Source organism: Hyaena hyaena, unplaced genomic scaffold (genome assembly GCF_003009895.1).
Source record: "Hyaena hyaena isolate Hyena2069 unplaced genomic scaffold, ASM300989v1 scaffold_112, whole genome shotgun sequence".
In the NCBI taxonomy this organism is placed as follows: domain Eukaryota; kingdom Metazoa; phylum Chordata; class Mammalia; order Carnivora; family Hyaenidae; genus Hyaena; species Hyaena hyaena.
In genome coordinates, this window is record NW_024080744.1 from 1,841,411 (window position 1) to 1,866,276 (window position 24,866).

The following is a 24,866-nucleotide window of genomic DNA, read 5'->3' on the forward strand; positions in this document are numbered from 1 at the left end:
ACTGGCACTTAGCATGAAGTGTCGGTGATGCTAAGAATCCTGCAATGCACAGGATAGTCACACGTTACAAATTATTTTGCTATAACACATGCCATCCATGCCCCTTATGAGAAATGCTTTAGCCCTTGGTATTGGAGCTCTGTACTGGCATTGGGAGTTCTTCTTCCTCAAATATGGGGTTTAGGGAGATCGATCTGGGCGGGTCCAGTTCCCTTTTAACATGCTTAACAACACATCACTGCCTGGCTGCGAAAATGTGAGGTATCCAAAACAGAATGGATTGTAACTATATCACACTGATTAGCTTTAAACAACCAGGGAAAGAGCCTTCTAGTACAAAAGCTCTGTCGCAGCCACAGCTAATCCAGCAGACATTCAAAACTGCAAAGAAGCCCACAAATGAGGAAGCCTTCCTCGTGCGGCCCCCACCTGTAATCCGACGAACATGCTGTCTTCCAATAATGTCTGAGGCTTGGAGAGAAACTACATTTTTTTGAGATTCAACATCTATCATTTCCAGATCAACAATTATCTGCCCTCCTCAGATTGTAGGTGATAGGACTGGAGGACTTTCTGCAGTCAAATGCCATAACCAGACTCGCATTTTCAAGGGGCCTCCTAACAGCCATAGGAGGAAGCACGACTAGAAGCTGAAATGCAGTGCTAGGCCATTCCGTGGGTGCAGACAGAAAATAACAGGGCACCGATGAGTTAAGCAAAGGCAATTGGAGAGTCCATGTTCATAATCACAGCTGAGAATGGAGACGCAGCCAAAAGGAAGACAGACTAAAAGCTATCCCGGTTTCCAGCTCCTGTAACAGGACTGGAGTAGATGCCAACTTAGAAGTAGAAATTAGAATTAGACCAAAACGAGATAGGCAGGATTTGGGGACTATGGGGCATGTGCGGGTGAGTGAAGTTCCTGGCCAAGGAGCAGAGCAGGTGGTTTGAAACCTGAGGAGAAAAAGCAGGTTTAGGGAAAGGAATGAGGGGTATGTTGGGGGATAAGGATGAGTCAAGTTCCAGACATGTAATTATTTGTTTTACAGAAAAATAATACAGGAAGACGTGAGTAGAAAACATATCATAGGAACTGACTGAATAATTTGGATTACAGACCCAAAACAGAGATCTTTCCAACACTCAACCCAAGTGAATCAATGCCAACACAGAGGATAAAATAATTATGTGTACAGATCTGGCTCCTGGCAAGAACTAGCCCTAATTTAGCTAACATTTCAAGATTTTTACTCCCACCATCGGTCTTGACAAAAAAAATAATCAAGGCTTTTGAAGATTTAGCTGATTTTTATGTGAAAGATTTGTACATTTTCAACCCCTTTGCCAGGAATCGATACTATTTTATAATTACATGCCACTCAGGTCCTTGTGCAAGGTGTACACAGTATTGATTGCAACTCAAGAGGGTCTGGGCTTCCCAAATACTCTATAGTTTCTGAGAAAGACACTCAGAAGTAACTAATAATTAATAATGATCTCACTCAGATCAGCTGCAGCTAACACATGGAGGCATCTGCCAGGGCTTTGGTTCCCGTGGTGAGGCTGGAAAAATAAATCATTCTCTAACCTTCTGAGGGTGCATTGCCAATTTCCCGCTGCTGTGCTCCGATGTCAATGCATTTCCTGGAAAAATCTTTGCTTTCTTTCCTCCTGGGCATGGAGCTGTTTCGGGGAACATACCAAAACATGCCCAAGAAAGACCAAGTCCCTGACCTCAAGCAGATACTTCTACAAAGCTCTGAAGACTCTTGTTAGAAGCAGCTCCTCGAGGGAAGGCCTCTGCCTGATTCTCTCTGGACCCACAGCCCTTTATCTGGGGCTGGGCACCTGGCAGGTACACAGAAGAGTTTTTGAATGGAACCAAGTAAGAAACTTGGGGCAGAGAAGACAACACAGTATCTTAAATTCTTTTGGAGGCATTTTCTGTCTTATTAATCCTTAGAGTTTGTACCACTTTGTGCCTTCAATTATGTATATCTGAGTATGTCTTGCCTACTCTACAGTCTAAGACGAAAGCTATTTGTGGGCAAGGTCTCTGTCCCACTTCACTTTTTATCTCCCACTAAATCCCATATTGGGCCCAATACCACTGATATTTGTTGCAATGAATACTGTAAACTGGGTAGCAAGGGAAGAAGAGAAAGCCTGGCAGAGCCCCAGACCACCCCTCCACCCTTCCAAGCCATTCTCAGACCAGAATGCTCTTTTATGCTGAGCATAGACAAGACCTGAGACCGTTAATCTAAACAGAGAGTCACCAACAATTACCACGGTCATGGTACCTATTTGCCACCTTAAAGAAAGGCAGGAAATTAAAGGAGTAAGAGATTAAGCATTTCTAAATTGTCTTCTTAAAAATGGTTTATTTATTTATTTATTTATTTATATTAAAGTTAGTTAACATACTGTGTAATAATAGTTTCAGGAAGAGAATTTAGTGATTCATCACTTAACATATAACACCCAGTGCTCTCATCCCAACAAGTGCCCTCCTTCATGCCCGTCACCCATTTAGCCCATCCCTCTCACCCCCAGCAACCCTCGGTTTGTTCTCTGTATTTAAGAGTCTCTTATGGTTTGCCTCCTTCTCTCTTCTTATTTTTGCTCCCCTTCCCTTATGTTCATCTGTTGTATTTCTTAAGATCCACATATGATGAAATCATATGATATTTGTCCACCTCTGACTGACTTACACACTCTATACATCCACCTTGTTGCAAATGAAAAGATGATCAACATCACTCATCATCAGGGAAATACAAATCAAAACCACAATAAGCATTTCTAAATTTCATTCAAATGATGCATAAAGATGGCCGTGGTCCTGCTGTCAAAAAGGAATGGCTTAAACCAACGATCCTAAAACTTTTGGCCAATACACCACCTTTACGGAACTGCCTAGAAGTAGGTTTTCGTCTACGTTTTCTTCCCAACTTGTATCACTTAAAGTTAGACAATCCATGCGTTCTTTTAAGTTTCTTAATTTGTTTTCCTGAGTGGGGGATGATTGATAATACCCGCTCTATAAATTTTTCAGGCTAAAGTCAATATTGCCTTGCTCTATGGAGTAGGTCACGGGGTGGCTTCTTGCTCCTCTGTCTTCTGTGGATGTTCCCAAGGAATAATTTTGTTTTGGGCAGTTCTGGTTCTCCCCTTGGGTGTTCCCCTCAGGCGACCTCCAGGTGGCAGCTGTGTGGCTGTACTTCAAGTATGTGAGCTGGTTAGTGTCTTTTAATGAAATAATTCTGTTCCCTTGCTCAGGGGACCCTCCAAGGTTATACATTTATTCCAAATTGATTATGCAAAATTTTGGCTCTTCAAATTCTTGCAGGAGAATATCACCTTAACTCTGACGTGTTCAATTCTTACTGAAGTTGTAACAAATGATCCTCATGGCGGATTGTTGCCAAAGTTCTGGTGTTTCCTTTTGTTTCTTTAAATGCTCCTTTTAGATTAAGTTTAACCAGCAGAAAGGTGTGACCTCCACCAGGGTGCTCTGGCTCTTACAGAAGTGACTTTGATGAGCTGTCAGTTTTGCGTATTACTTATGCAATAATAAGTTGCATTTTATTTTAATTTTTAAAAATGTTTATTTATTATATTTGAGAGAGAAAGAGAGAGACAGAGTGCGAGTAGGGGAGGAACACAAAGAAAGGGAGACATAGAATCTGAAGCAGGCTCCACGCTCTGGACTGTCAGCACAGAGACTGACGCAGGGCACAAACTCACCAACCATAAGATCATGACCTGAGTTGAAGTCTGACATCCAACCGACTGAGCCACCTATGTGCCCCCTATGTTAATTTTTTAAAATTTATTTATATATTTTTGAGAGACAGCGAGCGCACATGAGTGGGGGAGGGCAGAGAGAGAGAGAGAGAGAAGGAGAGAGAGAGAGTGCGAGAGAGAGCCCCAAAAAGGCTTTGTGCTGTCAGCATGGAGCCCAATGTGTGGCTCGATTCCACAAACCATGAGATTATGACCTGAGCTGAAATTGAAAGTGGGACACATAACAGACAAAGCCACCCAGGTTCCCCATAACTTGTATTTTACAGGGTTACCAGAACAGCTGAATAAAGCTAACCACTGTGTTTGTGGTAGGAATATCACCACCTCACACGTCATTCCCAACACTACTCCAACCACTACTAGGCAAGGGTGGAGGTTTCAAGCTATCTCAGAAAGCTTACCTGAGTAACAAGTTTGATCTGATGGACAACATGAGTCTCAAACCACTTGAGTTTGCCTCTCTTTTTAGTTGCTGGAATCACACTTTCAGAGTGACTGGTGGCCCCCTCAGGCACCTGTGCCTGGACGCCATGTTGTACAGGCGTTCTGGGACTGACCCTACCCTGGCTTATCTTGTTTTTCTCTTCCATTTTATAGTCCCTTCTATTTAACTGTCTCATTTATTTTATTCTTTGTTATGTTAATCTGTGTAAGCCACCTTATATCCTTTTTTTTTTTTTTTTGGAGTAAAGAAGAATCATAAAGAAGGGTATATGCAAACAAATGAGGAACAGATCTTGGCTCTCCACAGATTTGGAAACATCAAAGCCTCCCTTGGAAAGATCAACATGAGATAAACAAGCAGTTGTAGACTTGTAATTTGGTTCTTTGGTTATGAAGATGGCATGTGTGTTGATGCTACCTGAGCAAGTGGTTAAAGTTGTTTTTACAACATGGGGGCCAGTTTGTTCTGATCCTACCACAACCTCTCAAGAAAGAGCTGTTGAAGTGAGCAATGGTAACACACAAACTGGCTGGGACCGAAAGGGTAACAACATGGTCTCCTTACTAATCTAAAAGATCTTACCTTGCACGAGAGCAAACATGGCTAAATACAGCTCACCCACCATTCAAGGATATGGAATCTTTTTTTTTTAAATTGTTTTTTCAATGTTTATTTATTTTTGAGAGGCAGAGAGAGACAGTGTGAGTGGGAGAGGGACAGAGAGAGAGGGAGACACAGAATCAGAAGCAGGCTCCAGGCTCTGATCTGTCAGCATGGAGCTCAATGCAGGGCTCGAACTCATGAACCAAGAGTTCATGACCAGAGCTGAAGTCAGACACTTCACCAACTGTGCCCCCCAGACATCCCAGATATGCAGTCTTTTAGGAAAAACAGTACAGGATTAGAATCTGTATGATTGGCATTATTTTTACCTAAACAAGTAGTGCATCACAGATTATTCTAATCAGAGCCTCACATTAGCTCTGTCAGGTAAGTGAGGCAAATGTCATTTTCTTCATTTTCCTTTTCAGACTCTCAAGAATGTTCATTGCTTTGTCAATGGCCACATGGTAAGTTAAGGGAAAATCATGAAATGGATACAAATCATATCGGGCACTGTCTCTAGGTGTCAAGTATTTGCTTGGCTGGGTAATCGACATGTTTCAACTCATTTGATTTTACAGTGTGACTACAGACTTTATTATTACTGTTTCTATTTTACAGATAAGGAAACTGAGGCTCAGAGAAGTAAACTGTTCCGTGGCACACAGCTGGAAAAGGTAAAGCTTGGAATCAAGCCCAGGTCAGTCTGACTCCATGCCCTTTCTATGGGTCCATCTGACTCGATGCCCTACCACTTCCCAGCTTCTGGCACCTGGGAGAGTATTCTGACAATTGAAGACATAATGGGATGTACAGTTTAGAATGTGCAGGGATGGATGGAGGAAAAGATACCTCACCTATCCTGCACCGGCAGCACTTCCTTCAATAGCTTTAAGAATTTCCAGACAGGAAACTTGGCTGCTTTTTTCTACTTTCTGAATGTTCAGGTTGAATTTGAATCTTGTTCTCATGACATTCTGGTAGATTTGGGGCTTTGGTCTATCATTTATATATGTCGTATTTCCCGGTATAAAGATTCAGAGCTAACACCTACGTTTGGGAATTAATATCCTGCAGCTGCAGTGACATGTCCCTGGAGGCTGAGGGGGTAGGTAAGAGAGGTCACAGGGCTTGGGGAAAGAACACTGGATCAGAAAGAGTAAGACCAGGGGCGCCTGGGTGGCTCAGTTGGTTAAGCGTCCGACTTTGCTCAGGTCATGATCTCATGGTTTGTGGGTTCGAGCCCCGAGTTGGGCTCTGTGCTGACAGCTAGCTCAGAGCCTGGAGCCTACTTCAGATTCTGTGTCTTCCTCTCTCTCTGACACTCCCCTGCTCATGCGGTCTCTCTCTCTCTAAAAAAAAAAAAAAAAAAAAAAGAAAGAAAGAAAGAAAAAAAGAAAAAGAAAGAGAGTAAGACCAGGGGTGCCTGGGTGGCTCAGTCGGCTAAACGTCCAACTTCGACTCAGGTGATGAACTCAGGTTTCGTGAGTTTGAGCCCTGCGTCAAGCTCTGTACTGACAGCCCAGAGCCTGGAGCCTGCTTCAGATTCTGTGTTTTTCTGTCTCTCTGCCCCTCCCCTGCTCACACTCTGTCTCTCTCTTGCTCAAAAATAAAAAAAATTTTTTAAAAATTTAGAAAGAGTAAGATTAGATTCTGGTCTTGCCCTGCCACCAAAACAAACATTCAGACCACAGTCTTAATAAATATTTGTTTAACAAATGAGCAAATGTTATATGACCTTGAATAAATCACCCTAACCCAAACTTCAACATGGGAGCAGATTAGGTGATTTCACAAGTCTGTTCATCTGACTCTAAGCAAGGATGTGCTGCATTGCCAGGCCAAAAAAAAAAAAAAAAAATCTAACAATTAAGAATGAGAAGTGAAACAGCAGATTTCTGGTTTGCTCTTAGACAGCTCTACTCATTTTCAACCTGGGTAACCTTCTGGAAGAGGCGAGAGGGGACCCCATTGACTGTGGAAGACCTTCAGAAAACAGGTCAGCAGCTGGTGCATATCAAGTCAGGCTCCGTGGCAAGTACCTCAAACCGTCTCCTTGACAAAGAGCTCTCTGTTCAAAGACACTCAGAATGAAAGGACCCAGTATGGTCTTTTAAATCAACTGCACAGCACACATGCCCCTTCACTTAAACAGGATGGTTCTGTAGAAGCTTTACAGCAGCTGTATTGTGAGGTGTTCAAGCATTGGGCATTCTATTCACCTATTTTAACTTTTGCCAAAATGTCAGCTTTGGAAAGACCAACCACTTGCAGGGCAAGGGTATGATTTCCTGCAACTAATACTAGGATTCTGAAGAAACACCATGTGGTCCCTTCTATGACGCCAGGCATCGTCCCAAGCCCTTCACGCATACTGACTCATTAGTTGTCACCACTGCCCTGGGGAGCATGTTCTGCCATTGCCATCCCCATCTGACCTATGAGGAAACCATGGCGAACACAGGTCAATATCTTGCCCAAGTTCACCCACTAAGTGCAAAGCCAGACATATACTCTATGTCTGGCTCTTGCCATGCTGCCTCTAAGGCTTCGAAAGAAGCTGGCTGAGATATCTACATACAGGAAGTGAGAGATGTTGTCTTATGCTTTTTCAAGTAGCCATTTCCCCTTATTTTTATCTTCCCTTCCTTACCCATCTTTTCCTCACAGAATACAGAGAATAATGAGAAAGTTACAGCAGCCAGATAGGCCACGTTCTTTTCTTTTTACACTTACTTTACACTACTAAAATTGTACCATCCAACCTACCCATTCAGGGCTTTCCCAAAAGACTAACTTTCTAAGTGAAGCTCTTCCTTTGGGCTCCCAGGCTGACTTTGGATCAGTAGGCAGCCCTATGGCTAAGTACCATCTGGGTACGTATGTACGAAGCTGGTCTTCATGCATGTAGCCCAATGAATGAAAATTTGAAACAACTGCGAGAAAGCTTGAGGAAGAATTCTGGTCCTGGCTCTTCTACAGGTGCTATTCAGTATAATCATGCTCCTTATTATCTCCAAGCTGCAGTTTTCTCCTGGGCGGGGCGGGGGGGGGGGGGGGGGGGGGGAGGGCCCCAAGGGTTTTCCTGGGTATCATACAGAGAAGCCAAAATGACATTCTGAAGACCTATGACTCTGTAGGTTAGTGTAAAGGTCAAATGCAGTCCTTTTGCCACCCTTTGGAAGCCTTACATGAGAGTCTCAGATGGGAAGGGGGGAGTCCCATGAAAAAAAGCTCATAATGAGCTATTAACACAGGGTCTACAGGGAGGGCCACTCCATCACATCTAGGATAGTACAGAAGATGCTAAATCGCATCCTACGTGGAAAGGCTACAGGAACCAGAGACAGCAGGGGAAGAACATTATCATTGCCACAGACGTTTCTGGGGCTGAATGGGAGGGTCATTTAATTTTCTTTGGCATCACTATGTTCATGCAGAAATATCACCAGGACTTGAATCAATAACAGGATGAATTTTCTAACATTAGGAGCTGCTCAAAAATAGGACATCCTTCCTCAAGCCTCTAAACATATAAACAGAGATCATATGCTAAACAGGTTAAATGACTAAGGAATATTGTCAAAGGGATTCTTCCTTCAAGAGAAGGATTGGCTGAGATCACTTTTAAGGTCCCTCATGTTCTCCAGCCTCTATGATTCTACAAAACTGCTCACTGAAGAAAACAGAAGGGAAATGAAAACAATTCAATCTAAAAGCCATGGGAAATTACACTGTTTGTGCAACAAATGCTGTCAAAGTTCTATGGTTAGGGACGACCAAGAATACTGATTGTAAAATACAGAGATGCAGGCCAGATGTAATAAAAGAGGTTCCACAAAGAGCCTAGATACGGGAAGGTGGGTCTGTAATGCCCATTCCATGCTGTCACTGAAAAGTCCTCCCTGTCATCCACCTAAGGTGCTCCAAGTACACTGAGGATCAGGAACTGGCTAACAATGGCTGTTTTCCAGTATGAAATGCTGTAAGTATAAAATACTGGCATGTGGGGCCCCTGGGTGGCTCAGTCAGTTAAGCTTCTGACTTTAGCTCAGGTTGTGATCTCAAGGTTTGTGAGTTTGAGCCCTGCATTGCGTTCTGTGCTGAGAGTGTGGAGCCTCCCCAGAATTCTCTCTCTTCCCACCCCCTTCCCTGCCCCTCCTCCACTTGTTATCTCTCTTTGTCTCAAAATAAATAAATATGATTTTAAAAATAACGATAAATAATAGGAGTACCTGGGTGGCTCAGTCAATTGAGTGACCGACTGACTTTGGCTCAGGTCATGATCTCACATTTGTGGGTTCAAGTCCCGCATCAGGATCTGTGCTGACAGCTCAGAGCCTGGAGCCTCCTTTGGATCCTGTGTCTCCCTTTCTTTCTGCCCCTCCACCGCTCATGCTCTGTCTCTGCACCTCTCTCAAAAATAAATAAAACATTAAAAATAAAAAAATAAATAAATAAAATGCTGACATATCTTTCCCATTCCTTGGAAATATAAAAAGGGGTCTGGAAAATAGGATTTCAAATATCAGTAACATTTTAAGCTGCCATACAGGAATTTTAGCCCAACTTCTTCACCCTACTAGCAAGCCCCTCCCATCCCAGTGTGCAGGGGACTAAGCAGCATGGCAGGTAAGCCAGAACAAGGAGCCCTTCTGGGAACCACTGAGAAGCAGTGCTGTATACAGCCATGCAGACCACACGGTCTCCTGAAGCACCAGCGTGATGGCCACATGCATGCGGTCACATCGCCATCAGAGGCCCGTGGGCAGGCCCCGCCTGGGACAATGAGCATCCAGTTTGCCAGCCTGGCTCCCAGCTGATTCATAATCTCTGTTCAGTTATTGCAATAAAAGAACAAAAGCCCAGCTAGGAAGCGTTCAGTCTTTGTGCTGATGCTAACGACATTCAGGGACAAAGGGCTGTGCTGCCTCCCAACCGGAAGCTGCTCGCAAGACACATCAGGATGCCTATCGTAATGACTAAGTGAATTAAAGGCCATTTCTCAGCAGTGCCAATGAATTAACACCCCAGGCTCTGAATGGGGGAGTTATTGTTGCTCATGGTGCTTTCTTCCGGTCGAGGGCCTGGGAGTATGGTCTGGTGGGTGGGAATGTGCACTTGTGAAAAGCTGCACTGATTTCCCTGTCGCCTGCACCTGCGCGCTGAGCTTGCTCAGGGCACCTTTGACCACAAGCACCCTGAAAAGATGACTCAGGGTAGCAATAGCAGGTCATGGGAAACAAAGATTTTTCCCTTCCTCTGCAACTTTCTTCTTGAAATTACTTAGGCACTTACTCAGTCCCAGGTACTGTTCTAAGTGCTTTCTGTGTATTAACTCATCCAGTCCTTGAAACGATCACTATCCCCTTTTATAAACAGATGACGTGAGGCAGAGAGAAGTCATGTCTGTCCCAAGATCACACAGGCGGTAAGTGGCAGAGCCGGCTTCAAATCCAGGCAGTTAATTACAGTACCTTTGATTGCTTTCGTCCTACCTTCTCTGTGAAAGGATTCACTCCTAAGGTACAGTGTCCCTGATGCCTAGAAGCTTACTATTAAGACACAACAAGATCTCTACCTTCTTATGGGTTTGTTTTAGGCACTGGTAGGACATAAAATTTGATGTGGCCACTTAGTGGCAATGATGGGATCATAATTACACAGTGTTGGAAATGACAGCAAGAGATACTGATAAGGGAATACATTAAAAAGCAGAATTTCTCCAGGAGAAGGTTCCCAGGGGCTTGGCTGGTAAGAGACTTCACTAGGTGGCAGTTAATCCTACTTAACGAGGTACATCAGGAAGCTGTACCTGGAGAATGGGCTGCCTCCCTGCCAAGGCCAGAACTGCTGGCTACGTCACCACCTGGCAGATATGCCAGCAAGACACAGTGAGAGCGGTGCTCTCAGAAAAGGATGGAAAAGTCCATGTGTTACAGTAAATAGAGAAGGTGCCTTAGAGAATTAAGGAAGGAGGGCAATGGGAAATGCTAGCTATATAGAAAACCCTAACAACAACTTTGAAATCATCCATTCCAAAATAATAATAAAACCATCACTAATTTTGTCAATCATTCTTGTGTCAGAATTGGGTCAAGCCTTCTGATTCCCTGTACTTATCACAACAGTCCTGCAAACTAGGTAGTATATTTTTTAAGTTTACTTGAGAGAGAGAGAGAGCGCGAGCGAGCGAGCAAGTGAGCGCATGTGCATGCACATGAGTGGGGGAGGAGCAGAGAGAAAGGAGAGAGAGAGAATTCCAAGAAGGCTCTGCACTGTCAGCACAGAGCCAGACACAGGGCTCGAACTCATGAACGGGGAAATCATGACCTGAGTGGAGATCAAGAATCAGATGCTTAAAGACTAAGCCATTTACTTGGTTGCCTTAGTAAATGGTACTTTGATTGTGTATATAAAGAAGCTGAGTGAGATTCAGAGAGGGTGAGCAATTTGCTCAAGGCCACATAGCTTGAACTACATCTTTGTTTCTACAGCTTCAAAACTGGCATACTTTGCCTTGGTACTAAGCTGCTATCCAGTCATTTAAAAACTGTTGACATTTCTTTTTTCTCCTAATGATGTAAATGGATTCCTACTAGCATAACACATATTCTTCTCAAGACATGAATAAAAGCTTACCTGTTGGTACATTTATTTTAATAAATTCAAGAGGATTTTATTACTGCACATAAAAGCACTTAAACTTTTGGAAATTATACCTCTGACTTCAGCCAAAGGCACCCACCCCAATAATAACTAATATTTATTGAGTGTTACTCTAAGTGTTAGTCATATTCTAAGAGTTTCCAGAAACTAATGCATTTAATCCTCATGACAGTTATGGAAGGTAAATGCTACAATTCTTTCTGGTTTTACAAATGAGGAAACTGAGGCACAGTTAAGTTAAAAACTTACATTTAACAAGAAAGGTGACTGTTAGACAAAATACTACTATCAACAGAATCTCCCTCAAGTGCTCTGTTGCCCATGGGGATTTTCGGAGCTTTCATGTGCTATCCTGCACATACTCGCTCTTAGAGTTGTGTGCAGCTCCCCCCTGTTCCCTTTGCTTTGGTTTAAGAACATCTGGGAGAAGCTACATAGCTTCCAAAGAATAACCTCACATACTAGTGGCTTCTCTGGGCTCAGGCTGCAGCTGCTACAGCTTCTCTGAGACTAGCCAGCTTACCCTGAGTGAAAGCAAATGGTAAGTAAGAGAGAATGTGAGCAAAAGCTAAGCACGAATGGGGCACCCGTGTGGCTCAGTTGGTTAAGCGTCCAAGTCTTGATTTTGGCTCAGGTTATGATTTAATGGTTCATGAGTCCAAGCCCCACTGGCCACCTCACAGGCATTTTCAATTCAGCACATTGCAAACTGATCTTATCCTCTTGGTCCCAAACCTGGTGCTCCAGATGTCAAACCTGGTGACATCTACACGGCCACCACATTCACATGCGTGTTCTGCATGTTCTACAGCCCGCATCTGTTTCCAGTGTGTCTACTTGCCTCAATCCCCTTTCCACCGCCACTCACAGTAACACCACCCTCTCTGACCGGGACTTGGCTCTCTCATCCACTCTTGCTTCTTCCAACCCCTCAACCTTGCAGCAGCCAAAGTTTCCTTTTAAAAATGCCAACACGATTGCATTCCCTTGGTTAACATATGTCAATGGTTTCCTACTAGTTTCAGGATAAAATTTAAAAACCCTTAACTTGGCCTGTGAAGCCCTCTCTAAGAGTGTGCTTTGGCATCCCTGGCTGGCATGTCTGCGTGTCCCTCTCTCCCAAGGCCTTCAGGTGAATCTCAGCAGGCCTCTCAGCCAGGCTGGGCTGCTGTCTCCACCCCACACCTCTCTGGTTCCTTCCTTAGCCTGCCATTCCTCTCCACCACAGCAGACTGGCAATGATAATGAATGGGTATTTATGTGGCTATCTGCCCCATGCCTGTTTCCCTCAGAGATCTGGTGAGCACCAGGGCAGACTGTATTCCTGGGGTCCAGCAGAGCAGAGGTATGAATTCACGAAATTTGTTGAATACCTGCCTGTCTGAATAGGAAAAATATTTTAATTCTACCATACCCTTTCAAAAAAAAGCAGTTGAGCCTAATGTCTTTGAAAGCCCAGCCACTCACATTAAAAAGTTAGGGGCTTATAGGAAATTCACAGCCATCGAGACTGTTAGGCTCTCATTTTTTCTATCAGTGCTCCACTCTTACTGGCCAATAAGATGCTGGTGGTATTTCTTAAAAAAATTTTTTTTTCAGGCAATAGAACCAAGCAGTATAATATCTGTTAACTAGAATTGGTTGTTTCTAACAGCTCTTCATCTATAACTGGCTGATGTTTCGATGATCTTGAAGGGCACTAAATAAGACATAGGTGACTTGAAAAACTTAACACAATTCTCTGAAGAATATAACTTACCATCATTGAGCAATTTGGTGCCCATGGGGTCAATTTGATTATTCTTGTGACTCAAAGATATTCTTCTCCAAACAGAGGCACAGAATGCTCTCAGCAAGTTGAAAACAAAATTTATAAATCACTAAAACAATTAAGTATCACCACAAATCCTCTAGTCAAGGTTACTCTGAAAAGATAACCAGAGTAAGTGCCTTAGCACCTTCAGGTCGTGATTCTTGGACCCTAACTCTGTGATGGAGAATAAAACAAGAGGTATCTTGTGTAGGCCAAGTGATAGAAAGAAATTTTTACTGAACTAAATAAAAATAGAGGCTTTCTTTGTACTTTTCGTACTATTGATGGACTCATTTACATTAGTAAGGTTCAGTCAATTTCCTGGAACTTAGTTATAAACTGTACTTTATCACTGGTCAAAAGCTGAAAGTCTTGTACCCAACATTTCATTGGTCTGGAGCCACGTCTTTTTCATGAGGCTGATAAATGACTACCTTCAGTGTACAAAGTCCTTCTAAGAATATACAGATACTGATACAGAACCTATTCAAATGCACACGGTTACCCATAAATAGCAAAGGACACACAGGGCTTCCTTAAAAACTAAGACTGTGGTAGGAGGTGACATCTGAGATCCCCAGGGAATATAAAGGGTACAGCCTACACAGCCCTGCGTCACCAGAAGGTCATCTGACAGGCCTTTATTGAGAATGGGAATGCATTTCCCAGGATGCCGATGTAAGCCCACCTGACCCACAATGAAGCTAAATCTGCAAGTCTCATTGAGGGCTTTCACTGCCTCTACATAGTCTGAACTCCTACTCAGGATGCCAGAAACACAAGCCGTCACCGCCGGCCAGGGCGGCAGACCTGGACCCAGCAGGAGCAGGAGCAGGAGGCAGGAGAGAGGTTCCTGGCGGCAGCGACAGTTATTTCTTAGGAATTCAGAATTGACAGCCAGCTGAATAAATAGTATTTCTTTTTCTTTGTATTGAGGAACAGGTGCGACATGAAGGATCAAAAGATAAAGCTGGTATAAATCTCTTCATGCCCAATGCCCTGTGGTCACAAGGGTCCCTGCTTTTGAGGAAAAGCCAGGGCCTGTGCGCATCGGTGCATAAAGCAAAGTGTCCTTGGGCACGCTGCTGCCGCCGGGACTCGGAGGGTGTGTCCCATGGGTGCACGTGCCCCACGGAGGCTGAAGTCTGACCCACCTCCAAGACAGAAGCTCCAGAAAGTGCCGCACAAGGCGAGACATAAGGAGGGCTTGGCCACAGCTCTGACGGATGAGCATGAGAGCCAGAACCCGTCTCAAAGAAGAGCGCCTGCTGAGTGCAGCTTCTTTGCTTTTGCTCAAAAATCCTTAGGTTCTCAGAGTAAAAGGCCACAGGAGCATAGGCAGAAAAACGCACCTGGCTTATCAGTGGAGAGGCAGAATGGATGCAGTGACAGCTCTTGGGCTCTGGAATCTGAGCCCGTGGGCTTGAAAGCCATTCCCCCCACCCCAAGCTGTGTGACCTGTAGCAAGTTATTAACCTCTCTGAAATTTAGCTGCATTACCTTTAGTCTGGGGGTTATTGTGAGGGTTAAATGAGACAATTCACATAAAGTGCAGAACAGAGTACCTGTCATATGGTAAACGCTTTGGAAAGTGTTAGAAATTGTTATTTTAGCAACCTGAAAAAAGCATACAAATCATGCTAGGTAAGTAGGGAAGACAATGTAGATAAGAACAAAAGAAAATAATACAATGTGCGGTTTGATAAGACTTTGCATTAATTGAGGATCTAGGCTCAAGGGCCAAAAGTTTTCATGTTAAAATTAAAAAAAAAAAAAAGGAAGGAAGCGCACATAAGCGTGTGTGCGTGCATAGGCACATGTGTATTCTTGAGTATTTTAACTGTTTAATGGGATGACAGTAGAAATTTTCTAGGGTTTACACGGTAAGCGCCTTTCACTTGAAATTAAGCGTAATAAATCATTAGGCAAGGAGCCCACTAACTAAGGCATGTGGTCCAGGTTTCCAGGGTGTGAGGCTCCCGTGAGGTGGTGCCCTTCGGAAATGCTCTTGGAGGGAATAAACCACAAGGAAGGCAGTGGGGAAGCAGGGATGTGGGGGCAGAGCCCGACAGGGTATTGCTTAGGTGAAGGGAGAGATGTGACCAGAGTCTGCCCGAGTAAACATGAGGTCTAACCTGCAGAGGCATCTGGTTCTCAGGAGAACTGACGGAATGGCAGGAAGGGCATGGCTCTGGACTGGGGACTAGAATGAGAGGCCCCCACTGGCCTGGCTGGGCTGAAGATGACACCCGGGCTTGGCTGCAAGGCACTTCAATTGGTGCCCAGGAGGGTAACCAGAGGGGGCACCTGCACAGCTGTGCTCTGTGCTTCGCTTCTGAGAGCTGATTCATTAACACCCCTGCCTCCCCTCCCCCGGCCTCTGCCTGCTCCTTCCAAGGTCGCCTGCCCATGGCACCACAGGGTCTCTGTCCACTACAGTGTCATTTTTGGAATAGATGGTGATGAACTTCAAACTCCTCCTGCACGGAGCGTTCTTCACACTGACAATCAGACAGACTTACAAACTGAAGTGGGAACGTGCTTCACATGCCCACTGGTGCTTGCAGAGGCCTGCAAGGTCCGATTGTGAGGGTCCCCGTTCAAGGCTTCGATGGCTTATCTACATTTGCCTTCTCGGGGTTTGTGTGGGCACGGAGATTAGATAGACCTGGGTGTGAACACTGTGCACTTGGTGGCCCTGTGACATGGGGCCAATTATTTCAATCTCTTCCTGAACTTCAGTTTCCTCTTGGTTAAATGGGGATTGTATGCATTTGGCATGAGAGGCAACGAATATACGCAAAGAGGTAATGATAGTAGGTGGGATCCTGGATGTAAGCAGAGACCCTCACCTAGGGGCTGGCATGCAGAAGTCACTTAATAATTGCAACTGTTGAGTATTAATGTGGCTGGTCTGTATATGAACTGATTCCAGGGACATATGAGATTGATAGGATTTTACTGCAAACTGAAACAGAGGCCCTCACTGATTTAAACCAGGAAGGCTGGACATGGCTGTGCCAATTAAAAAGCAATCTGCTCCTGGTGCCTGCAATCCACCGCCCTCAAACCACCGTGGCCACATGACAGAGCAAGTGAATTGCTGTAAACCATTAACTAGGAGCAAGAAGGCGTTTGGGAAAACTGTAAAACTGCTGCCCCATTACTGTGCAGTCGGTCAACCTTCCATCTGCCATCAGACTTTCCTAATAGCTATGTTCTCGGTTTCCTAACTGTCTAGAGGCTTTGATTTATCCAACGAAGGAAGGAGGCTTAACAAACATCTGTTAGACCACAAGGGTGGGAGCCTTGCCCAGGACAAGCCACGCAGGAAGGTGTGGCTGCCAGTATGGTATCCCACCCAGATGACAGCAATGCCTGGTAGTGAAGGCCAGTGTGGCCAGCAAACCGGAGGACTGGCCTTGGATACTAAAGGGTGTGCGAAAGGTCTAGTGCTTTCTACAGTGTCCAGAGGGGTGACGAAGGAGTAGCAACAGGAGGACCCTGCTTTTCCATACCTGATATTTCACTTGTCTGCCTAGTCATTGTGGTCTAGTTAACACCTGTATTGTACCTCTCAATACTGACTCATTTATTCCTACATTAGTTCATTCACTCCGTGAATATTCATGAGGCATCTACTGTGTGCGAGGCACAGTTCTAGGCGCTTAGAGATACATGATGGAGAGGTGCATCGGGGACAAAAGAGACAAAAATCCCCCGTCCTCGGGGGCTCACATTTCCAGTGTAAGACGTACGAAGGTACCCAGAGAGTACGTGTGAAGGCGGCAGAGCTATGTAAAAATAATAAAGGAGCGGGAGCATCAGGACACGCTAGAGGGAGGGGGTGCAAATTTAAGTAAGGTGGGGAGGCTGCACTGAGGAGGTGATATCTGAGTAAGACCCAGAGGGGCTTTACCTGCTTTCCTGATGTGACCACACCAAGGTCACTTCTCACCAAGGTCACGCCCCAGCCCCCTGCCAAGCAAGGGAAGTCCTCGGCTGGAAGAGCATTCAGGCCTCATCCTCCTTCGCAAGTTAGGGTATGTGCTCCCAGTGGACCATGGCCCCAGCCGGGGATGGGACACCCAGGAAGCGACCAAGAGGAGGGGGCTCCCACGGGGGCCCCAGCAGGTCCTCACCTCCTCCAGCCGCCGCCGCTGCTCCTTCTGCTCCTCTATGCGCTTCTGGCGCTCGGCCAGCAGCTGCCGCTTGTGTTCCTCGTTCTCCCGCTGCTGCTGTTCCAGCTGCTGCCGCCGCAGGGCCTCTGAACGCTCCTTGTTGGCCAGCTGGAGCCTCAGGAAGTCCCGCCGCAGAGTGGACTCCCCCGGCAGGTTCAGAATGGAGCTGCAGGCAGGAGGGAGAGATCAGGATCCTGTGTGCAGCAAGGGTCATCATTACCAGCGTCCTGGGTGGGGGGTGGACAGCGGGCAAACAACTCGCCTGTATGCAGGGAAGGGAGCCACATGTGCCAGCACGAGCCCTTGGACCCTCTGTCAATTACAGAACTCATCCCCAGGGAAACCGAGTCAGTGTAACCGACCAAGCGTTCAGCCTCCTTTTCAGCGTGGCTAAACATACACACGCTGTGTCCATCCCTAGATGGACACGGCATTACCTCTCTTCAGCACTGTCCACACTGCTCCCTCACCCTGTGACATGCAAGGACCTGCTTCTAAAGGTTTTAGTAAGTGTGCAAGCCTTAGGCCCTGGGTCAGCTGACTGTCATGTTTAAGAAAGACATAAGCAAAGTCAGCAAGTGAACAATCGGGAGCAGTAAGGGAACCTATTCTACTAAGATGAGTACATCACCCTCTCCTCCTCCCCCCCCCCCCCCCCCCCCCCCCCCCCCCCCCAAATCCCAGGAAGCAAAGGGCAGGCTGCTCGTGTGAAAACATGATGAGCCAGGGAGGGAGAACATTTGAGTCAAGGTCAACACAGAGTAGAATAGGAACCCAAGCCTGCCAAAGTCTGAGAGTTTAGGGCTTGTCTCACTGCACCAGGGTTAAAGAGAGGTGATGTGGTCTGGTTCTGCAGCAGATGGTGTAGCTAGGACTTCAACCCAGCTCACTGATTCCTAGGTTCTGTTTAAGCACCATGGACCTCAGTTTCCTCATCTGTAAATAGGTGGTTGTGCATCATATGCATGTGCGTGTGCGTGTGTGGGGGGGGGCACGTAACAGAAAAAGGACAGAAAACCCCACACAGCCACTCCATCTACAGCCTGGTCTAGGGCTGCCCTATTCACATCTAAGTGTGCGTGAACAACTCAAAGTCAGCTCTTTGGTTGCACACAGCAGCCTACCAGGAAAGTGGGGAAGGCTCATATTTGTTGATGCAAATGTAGCTCTTTTAATCTTTCTGGCAACTTCCACTTGCAGTAAACCCATTAAATAACTCTTGAGCCCCTTCTAGATGGCCAGCACTATGATAGGTTCTAGTGGTTACAGCAGTCACTCAACGGATGTTCTCTCTAGTTATCTTCTTGTGGGGAAGAGTGACCGACACATAATTAGACAAATGATGACAAATAACAATTTCATGTAGGAGCAGGCTCTATATAAGACAAAAGACGTAATGGCTTAAGAGCGGCCGTGGCAGGAGGCTGGGGTGAGAATGAAGGGTTCTGCTCTAGACAGGGGTGATCAGCAAAGACCTTTCTGAGAAGGTGCTAGATGAGCCAAGACTCAAATGATGAGTCGCTCCCATGAAGAGGTAGGGAAAGAACCTGTCAGGCAAAAAGAAAAGTAAATGAAGAGGCCTGTGGTGGCAACAGGTGGGGCATCTTTGAGGAGTTGGACCCCAGGGGACTTTGCAGAGCAGCGTGAAGGAGAGAGGTGGTCTGAGAGGAGGTGAGAGACTGAGCAGACCCGGGAAGGCATGTGGCTTGGAAGCCATGCACGGAAGGGTATAGTCAGGGGAGTGACGTGATAGGGTCTTTTGGCTGCGGAGTGGACTACTGTCTGCAGGGCGTGGGAGGGGAGGGCAAGCAGAGCCACCAGCTGGGCTGGCACAGCGGTGGTTCATGGGGGAGGGGTGGTGGGGATGGAGGCGGAGAGAAGCACTTGCAGGGGAGTTAATGAAGCCTCTGGTGTGTGGAGCAAGCGATGACTTGCAGGTTTTGTCTGGCACCTGGACAGTGGTGGTGACGCAAACTGGGGTGGCGAACAGTGGGCAGGGGGGGCAGGTTTGGTGGCAGTTGATGAGGTGATCATCCTGTTTTGGAGAGTGGTTAGCCTGCCGTGTGACTGTCATTGATGCAAAAAAATGACACAAAAAGGCTTCGTTCATGATGTCCCACAGACAGTGCCTGGATTTTACTAACAAAGCTCCTCTAAAACATACAGCTTTTGAGTAGGACTCTAAACCAAATGCCAAGTGACAGTGCTTATCCACACAGGCCACAAGCTCTGTGCAGAGGTGGCAAGACTCGGGGAGCCCGGCCTCGCCATGCACGCGAGGATGCGCCATTAATATTAACTGATGTTGAATCAACGTGAGGCAATTTGAGCTGTATTAGTGGCTCAGTCATAAACTTGGTGTGTGACCTGGTTGCCAGCTTTGAGCTCTCACCTCATTTTTAAAATGAAGTAACCCCTGTCCCTTTCTACTTTTCAGGATTTCGTGAAGATTAATAACATATGTCCATAAAACAGGAGTTGGAACATAATCTTCAGTGTGATGTAATGCCACGTTACAATTATAGAAGTGTTAAGGCATGGCTAGGTCAGCCCGCTAAGGGACTCAGTTTGCAAGTACTAGTTAAAACGGGGCTTCTCGGTTCTACAGAGAGTGCTCAAAGGGCTGACATGACATCTGGGTAAGCTTTGGGGAAAAAAAAATAGTGTACAACTTCTCTGGTGTTTTGCCTTTTCACATCACTACTTGACAGACATTATCTCTACCTAACTAAACTGGGGGCAGCCAATGTGTATTGTATCAGATGAAAGGAAAAATTTTCCTTCAGTCTTTGACCTTGAGAATTCCTGTAGCAGGTGAAAAGAAAAACTGGATGGCCCTGTAAGTCCCTCCTTCTTCCTGTAGTTTAGCAGTAATTCAGCGTGGGAATTAACTCAAAAAAAAGAAGCCTCTGGTTCATTCTAATAGCAATGGCTGGGTTGGCATCTTTCCTAGGCAGGGAGCTCCGCCCCAGCAGTATGGAATGTGCCCCTCCTGGATTGTTGGAGTCTTCACCTTGGATGGCTAGAGGATGGAGCCCCATATACCCCAGGGAGTCTTCTTCTTTTGCATTTCCCCCAATAAATCTCCCTCTGCACCACCAAGGTACGTGTGCCTATGCCCCTTGACTCACCAAATTGCTGGCAGTTGAATTCTCTCGTGGAACAGAAATCCCAGCAATGTGAGTACACTAACCTTAATTATTTATAAACACACTGGAAGAAAGGTGGAATCAATGTCAAGTGAATTTCAAAATGCAGGGATGGTTTTTATGGTTTTTCATAAAGCAGCATTGATTCTAGGGTCCAACGTGTAACAGCTGAAGTGGGCATGAACATTTCTATAGAGGGTTCCCCTCTAGAGTATGATTCGATTTCCTGTAAATCACTTCCTCTCAGACTAGGCTGTGGTGAAAATACCAAGACATGTGACAAGGGCAGTGGCTGCCCAAATGGGCTTCTCAAAGGTATGATGCAATGAACTGAATAATTCAAGTCCCAAAATACCACTGAGATCTCCTGAAAATAGTTTTAGGTACTTTGAGTCTTGTATTACCCAGATAATTGCCTCCCACCCATTCTACACGTTACATACATGAGGAAACAAGGTCTTAGAATAGAGACCATAAATCTTAGGGGACAAGATAAAGAATACGCTGATTTCCACATTTTTGTAAGAGTCTGCCTGGGGAAATTTTCCCAAATTAATGAGTATGTTCATGGGCAATAAATTAAATGAGACCACCTTGCTGGATTCTTAAAAATGAACCTATAAATCAAAAGGAAGCGAGTTTCACACAAGCACAATTCAGAATGTGAAAACAACACTTAGCTTTTGCTCTCCTACCTGGGCTCTCCTGAGTCATTCTCCTCCTCTTCTTCCTCACTTCCACTGTACTCATACTCTGTCTCATCTAAAGAGAGACTCACAGAATGTTAGTGCACAAAAAGATGCTATGGCTCAGTCAATCCTCCCCCCGAACCTCCCGCTTTATATGTAAGTAATCTGAGGCCCAAAGAGCTGTCATTAACCAACTGAGCCACTCAGGCACCCCTCAAAGAGCTGTCATTAATGCTGACCTGGGACAGGCTCCAGGCCTCCTGACTTGTGATCTAACAGTTCCCATCAGCTGGATCAAGTGCATGGAATTAACATCCAAGACTGTCCCAGCTGACTCTAGATACCTGTCCCTAATGGCTGGTGTTCACATGAAAGTGAAGGAACTGAAGAAACTGAAAAATAACTTCTCAGTTTGTGTTAATTCCCCATTATAGGACCACCTAAACCAATTTTTAATGGCCCACTATTAACCTATTCATCATTTTTTAAGTAAAAGTTTAATTATGACTTACATGGACCCACAAATTGTCTTTAGATCTCTTGATAAATACCAGAAAGAAACTTGTCAATGTGTGCTATTAAAAATGTAGAGTTGGGGTGCCTGGATGGCTCAATTGGTTGGGCATCCAAGTCTTGATTTCAGCTCAGGTCATGATCCCAGGGTTGTGGGACTAGGCCCTTCTCTCCATCTGTCCCTCTCCCACTCACACACACGTGTGTAATCTTTCTCCCTCCCTCTCTCTCTCAAAAAAAAAAAAAAAAAAAAAGAGAAAGAAAGAAAAAAGAGTTAAAAGGACCACTGGGGACATTCATTAAATTGCCCATTGGGGACATTCATTTAATTCAGTAATATGTTAGTAAGCTAACACGTAATAATAAGTAAGATTGAGTCTGCTCTGGAGGAGATCAGAATCTAATCGGCAAGATGGACAAGTAGGTAATCAGATCCTCCATGATTATGAAGAAATTAATCTTTATTGGGTATCTCCCATGCCAGTCACCCTGCTAAATACTTTGCCTATGTTCTCTCATTTATTTTGCATAACAATCCTTTAACACACCTTCGAGTGACGACACTATTACAAGAGGTTAAGTGACTGAACCAATGACTTATTAATAAAAGGTCAGTCAATCTGAGATTTGAATTTAAAATTCAATCCAGAACTTTTCCAGCTTTAAAACCAGTGTTCTTTCCAACATATTATATGCTAAAGGGAAGTGCACAAATGAGATATCAGAGAAAGAAGCAAAGTCCATTGGTCATAATGAGAGACAGGGGCAGCAAAGTCTTTAAGGAGGAAATGAGCTAGGCCTTGTAATTGTTGGTGGCCTCATTCCAGGCAGATGGTACCTGAAAGTGGTGGGAAAAGGGCATTCTAAGCAACATAACCACGTGGGTAAGGCTGACAGTATTATAGGGAAAGGCATGTTCACAGTGAGTCATGAGTGGCTAGATGTTGGTGTGAAAAAAGCAGACAGAATGAGTAAGCCCAGCAGGTCTGATATGACTTTCTAATCCTTATATAAAAGTCCTTGCTGAAGACTTTTCTGTGGGCATTGGGGAATCTTGGAGGAGCTTTTACTTTTAAGCAAGGCAGGGTGTCACATTACTGTTATCCTTTCATAGCTGTTAGTAAGTACAACTTTGAAAGCATCTGTGCCCTCCTAGAAAGGAACTAAAACTGCAATTTGGTTGGGTTACCACCAGGAGGCATCACACATGATAAGAACTAAACCCTTTGCTTTCCATATTCTGCAGTCATTAAAGGGCTAATGAACAGGAGCGAAAAGCTTGATGTTTTCAAGTGTATTTTTTTTTAAATCACAAGTTAGCTTCAAATATTTAGATATGTATGAAGTTTTTGGGCTACTTATGTTTTGAGTATTATGTCCCCAAAATGTAAAGGACCTTCATAACATGTTTCAATATTCCACACTGAAAGTGTACTCTTTTCCAAACTTCCCTGAGGTAAATTAACAGAAGAGTTGGAAGTAATCTGCAGAAATTTTATCTAGTAAAGGAAATTCTAGCAAGGAAAGAAACACACAATTAATCCAATTATTTCTATTCTCTAAGGGAAAACCTGCATCTGTCAGGTCCTTCAACTGTAATACTTCACCAAAATCTGGTCTTACTGTTTTTATATTACTGGCATAAATTGGCATATGTCAACATATCTTAAGGAAAAAATAATACCAGGTTAAAAAAATAATAAATCAATTCTCGTTAAAATTGTTTGATTGTACCAAAGGCTGGTCTTAGGACCACTAAGAGAGTATAAAAGTATTAGAGGAAGCAAATGAAATAATTTGATGAAACTGAGCAAATGGAATGAGACCTCATTTGATCAATACACTCTCTGGGGAGCAGACAAAAATGAAGGTTTCTGATGGCTTTGAGCCTGAACAGAATTAGGTTTCTTAAATTACCATGTAACTATGAAGCATACCTCCTACCAGGAATCTTACTCTTCTACTCTGCAGAGACGCAACACGTTAAAAATAGTCTTATTTTGGGGCACCTGGGTGGCTCAGTTGGTTAAGTGTCTGACTCCTAACTTTGGTTCAGGTCACAATCCCAGGATTGTGGTATTGAGCCCCACATCGGGCTTTATGCTGAGCAAGGAGCCTGCATGAGATTCTCTCTCTCTCTCCCTCTGCTCTGCTGTCCCTCTCCCCATTTTCCCAAAATAATAAAAAATAGCCTTATTTTCATAGAGTGGGGAGTTTTGAGTCACATTGTAGAGTTTGTGCCTTCCAAATGTGAAAGCAACCCAAGGCAGAAGCTTTACCCATTCTACTCACAGGTCAAAGGCAAAGAAGTCATGAGTTCTCAGAAAGTGATTCTGAATAGTACTGAAAAATTGTAGGTCAATAAAGAACTGTCTATATAAGGAGTAGCTAATATTTATTGTATCTATATGCCAGAAATTGTATTAGACATTTTAATGCATTATCTCATTTCATCTTTGCAACAATGCCAGGCAATGCTAATTACTATTATATCCCCTCTTCTATTTTAAAGATGAGGACACCGGGAGGAAGTTCACATAACTCTTCAGGGGGCAGAGCTAGAATTTAACTCAGTCTGGGTCTGGAAAAGACAGGCCCAAAGAAAAATCAATTTCCCTTTTAGAGAAGTTGGCCTTTAATGGTTGCATGTCTGACACACCTCTCTGAAACGTTCCCATTACAATTTTAACTTCATAGAGTGGAAGACCACTATTAATAAATAGCGGTTGAAAAATCAGTCCTGAAGCTTTCTGACCTTGACTTACCTATTTCTTACCTATTTCTCTCATGCCTCACTCCTCCAGCTTGGGCTGGAATCTTCCTTGGATTCTGACAGATACCTCATCCCTTTCCACCCACTAACAACTGGAGATGGGCCTCCTTTTTTTTATTGTCTTGTTTTGTTCAGAATATTTATTTATTTATTTTTCAGTGCTATAATAATTTTGTGTTCAATCAAAATAGGCAATGAAGCTTTATTTCCTATTCAGCGCT

At 44.6% G+C, this 24,866-nt stretch overlaps 1 protein-coding gene across 3 annotated transcripts in view; it reads right to left on the bottom strand.

Moving 5' to 3' along the window:
* TNIK (TRAF2 and NCK interacting kinase) overlaps positions 1 to 24,866 on the bottom strand; it is a 398,088-nt gene that overhangs the window by 76,166 nt on the left and 297,056 nt on the right. For all 3 annotated transcript variants that reach the window (XM_039236518.1, XM_039236516.1, XM_039236515.1), the window contains exons 11-12: positions 21,366 to 21,432; positions 17,483 to 17,687 (exon numbers count right to left, since the gene is read on the bottom strand). In XM_039236518.1, the coding sequence (XP_039092449.1) occupies positions 17,483 to 17,687; positions 21,366 to 21,432 (272 nt within the window). The remainder of the gene's footprint in view (positions 1 to 17,482; positions 17,688 to 21,365; positions 21,433 to 24,866) is intronic.